This window comes from Acyrthosiphon pisum, chromosome A2 (genome assembly GCF_005508785.2).
Source record: "Acyrthosiphon pisum isolate AL4f chromosome A2, pea_aphid_22Mar2018_4r6ur, whole genome shotgun sequence".
NCBI lineage: Eukaryota > Metazoa > Arthropoda > Insecta > Hemiptera > Aphididae > Acyrthosiphon > Acyrthosiphon pisum.
Genome location: NC_042495.1, coordinates 55,262,616 through 55,266,181, shown reverse-complemented (window position 1 = coordinate 55,266,181; position 3,566 = coordinate 55,262,616). Strand labels below are relative to the sequence as shown.

The 3,566-nt window shown below is 30.4% G+C and overlaps 1 protein-coding gene across 1 annotated transcript; it reads left to right on the top strand.

Moving 5' to 3' along the window:
* Window positions 1-1,064: 1,064 nt before the first annotated feature.
* On the top strand, window positions 1,065-2,301 carry LOC103309024 (zinc finger SWIM domain-containing protein 3-like). Its single transcript, XM_008183499.1, has 3 exons — window positions 1,065-1,266; window positions 1,334-1,491; window positions 1,600-2,301. Exons 1-3 carry the CDS (start codon window positions 1,065-1,067, stop codon window positions 2,299-2,301), a joined length of 1,062 nt encoding a protein of 353 aa, XP_008181721.1.
* The last annotated feature ends 1,265 nt before the right edge of the window (window positions 2,302-3,566 follow it).

Here is a 3,566-nt window from a genome sequence, read left to right as displayed (position 1 = left end):
TTGTTGCAATTTGTTGTCCTATCACCGAATGTCTTTTTAATAAACTATGAGCCCAATCATTTCCTGGTAGATTATTATTTCCAAATTTTCTTACAAAAACTCCCACGTTATCAAGGTATGCTTTTGCTACTATTCTGAGTATAAAAAAAGTTGTACTTTGATAGGGAAAACCCAAATCCCCACATTTCATCACTGCACTTAGTATACTTTTCTCTTCATCTTCTCTAAAAACTGTCTGACCACCAGTTGTTCTGACATGTTTACCATGAAAACGGTTATATAATATACGCTGTGGCTAGAGACCCGGACACCGGGTATTTGATGCGTAAATATTATATCCCCGGACATGTTGTGCGCATGCGCGGGGACTTGTAATTTCTGCGCGGCGTTATCAATGTTATCAGTTATCAGTGTTATCAGTTATCAGATTTAAATCACTTTAATTGCTATCGAATACCGCGTAAATTTGAATAATTGATTTTTATATATTAATTAATAATTTGAATATGAATTCAAATGTTGTGTTAATGTGTACTTTAATTTCCACAAAAATACAATCTCTAAGTACTTTTATAAATTATAATATGTCTTATTATATAGTAAGATATAGAGTATGATGAAATACATACTCTACAGTCTACAGTCTATTTTTATTTGAAACTGGAAAATGTGAACTGGTTTTGATGAACATTTGATTATATCACATTTTATGGCTGGTTTTTTTTTTTTGTTTTATTTTTGTATTTAACAGTAAAAGGCGAATAACTGTTAAATTAAATAAAACTTATTAAATATTTTAAGTGTTAGTGGATTTTTTTACATTTTTGAATTTATTGGTGAACCAATTGTGTAAATTAGTGTTAATTATAATAACCATATCAAAATGCAAATAGGTGATACATTCAAAAGCTATGCAGAATTTGAAAAAGCTTTAAATGTTTTCAAAAAATCAAACTATGTTGACTTTTGCATTACAGACTGCAAAACTATATCGTCACAAAAACATAGGTATCCTAGATTGGCAAATACATCTGAAGATTTAAAATGCGTTAGAAATAAATCGAATGAACAACATCCATCACCACGAAATATCTGAAGTGTTATTTAATCATTTACCTAATCAACGAAAAATTGATTCACAAAATAAAACAGAAGTTCTGGAGTTGATGAAATTAAGAGCTAATAAAAAATTAATTCAACATTCGATGCAAATAAAAACTGGTAAAATTATAACCCTCAAGGATCTTTCAAATATATATACTACAGGTAAAACTAAATTATTTTTTTTATATATACCTATATTTGATTATATTGTATACTGTTAATCATTCAGGAAAAATAAGCAATGACAGCAGTTTACAAGATATTGTTCAAAAGCTACGACATAAGCATAACTGTACTGTTGAAATTTCTGTAGACAGTGAAGACAATTTAGTTGGCTTGTTTATTCAAGATTCAATAATGCAAAACATATTTGAAGCTTTTCCAGAGGTAAAAATTATTGATTTACTCACGTTTCAGATACCTGTAATCATTAATAATATTTATATATACATACATTTCTATAATTATTTAATATTAGTATACCTTTACTTATAGGTTGTATTTGCTGATGCAACGTACAAATTAAACAATTTGAGAATACCATTGTATCTCTTAATGGTTGAAGATGGAAATGGAGAAAGTGAAGTAGCGGCATTAGGTTTAATGACAAATGAAGAAAAGGACACATTACGTTGGTTTTTTGAGACATTCAAAAAATTCAATAGTAGCAGTGAAAATATAAAACTGTTTATGACTGATAAAGATATGACCGAAAGACAAGTTATCAAAGAAATCTTTCCTAATGTTAGCTTAGCTATATGCCTTTTTCATGTGTTAAGGACATTTAACCGTGAAATAACTTGTGAGAAACAAAATGTATCGCCTGATCTAAGAGATCAATTAAAACAAGTTTTTGAAAAAATGTGTTATGCTCAATCTGAGGATGACTATAACTTATTATTTCAACAGTTGGAATCTACAGCACCAAAATCGGTCTTTGAATACTTTTTAAAGAATTGGCACCATATTAGGCGTGAATGGGTTACTGGACTAACATTTCACAGTGGAAATATGTTAAACAATACTAACAACCGATTAGAGTCCTTTAATGGAAAATTAAAGAGCGTAATACCAGTTTTTTCAAATATTGATGACTTTGTGGATAAACTGTTTATTTTATTGAAGTGCTTGAGACTGGAGCGTGATAGAAATGCTGTAAAAATGGTGCAAAAATTGTCGGCATATATTCAATGCTAGACAAAAAACAAATACACCATTATATGATGAAAATTTATGTGCAACTCGTTGGACAAGAAAATATTATTATGAAAAACAACGAGTATTTCAAATCCCTACAACAATGCAGGTACAAAATCATTCTTTGTGTAATACTTCTGCACATCATGACAATAATAGTTTGACAATCATTACAAACAAAACAAAGAAGTTATCATCACATCAGAAATTTCGAGAAACTTCAAAAATAGGAGGTAAAATTGCTGATCTTTTTTCGACTTTATCCAACGAAAACTTTGAAAAAAAAATTGGTCAGCTTAAATATATTTATAACGCTTGAAATGAAGGAAAAGACATATCGATGGACGTTATTGAAGAAGTAGAAGTTGACGATACATGTAGTGTCCAAGTTGACAATCTTTCAGAAACTGATGGTAAGTAGTCAAAGTTTAATTAATCAAAAAATAATTATAATGCATATTTACGTACTTGGATTAGATGTTATTGAAGAGATGGAAGTTGACGATACTTCATACAAGCAGAAATGCTCAGACACTGTAGAAACAATTGATTTTATTGATGAAGTAGAAGTTGACGATACTTGCAGTGTGAAAGTCGACAATCCTTCATACAGGCAGACATGCTCAGACACTGTAGAGACAATTGTTGGTACTGAAGGTAAATATTATTTTAAATAGAACAAAACAATATCATACATTTGGTACTATGTTTATATAGCAGGTTTAAAGTCCATTAAACTGCCTTCAAAAATTAAAATATCTGGACGCCCCAAGGGAATAACAAAAACAACAATCGGACTTCTGAAAAAAAAGAAAGGACCTATAGCTTTTAGAACACTGAGTGCTGAAAAAAAACAACAAATATTATTAAAATGGATAGTTACCGATGAAGATATTGTTACCAAAGTGCTGTATAATAACTACATCATCGATGACATAGAAATATTGGCACAGTGGAATTTTAGAGGAAGATGTTGATATAGATATGGCAAAATGTTTTTCACAAATGAAATCTGGCATCATCAGTGTCGGACGTCACTAAAAAATGACTCGTCACGTCACGTCAGTCTAAAAAAGGAACTCGTCACGTTCACGTCGTGTTTTTTTCAAACGAACGCGTTCACGTTCACGTCTTTCAAAAAATGAACGCGTCATTGGGTCATCATTTATTTTTATACATTTTTTTTATGAATCATTTACTGCTGTAAAGGCTCAGTCAAAGAGAGGGTGACTTTTTGTCCGGCAATTAAAAAATGAATCCGGACT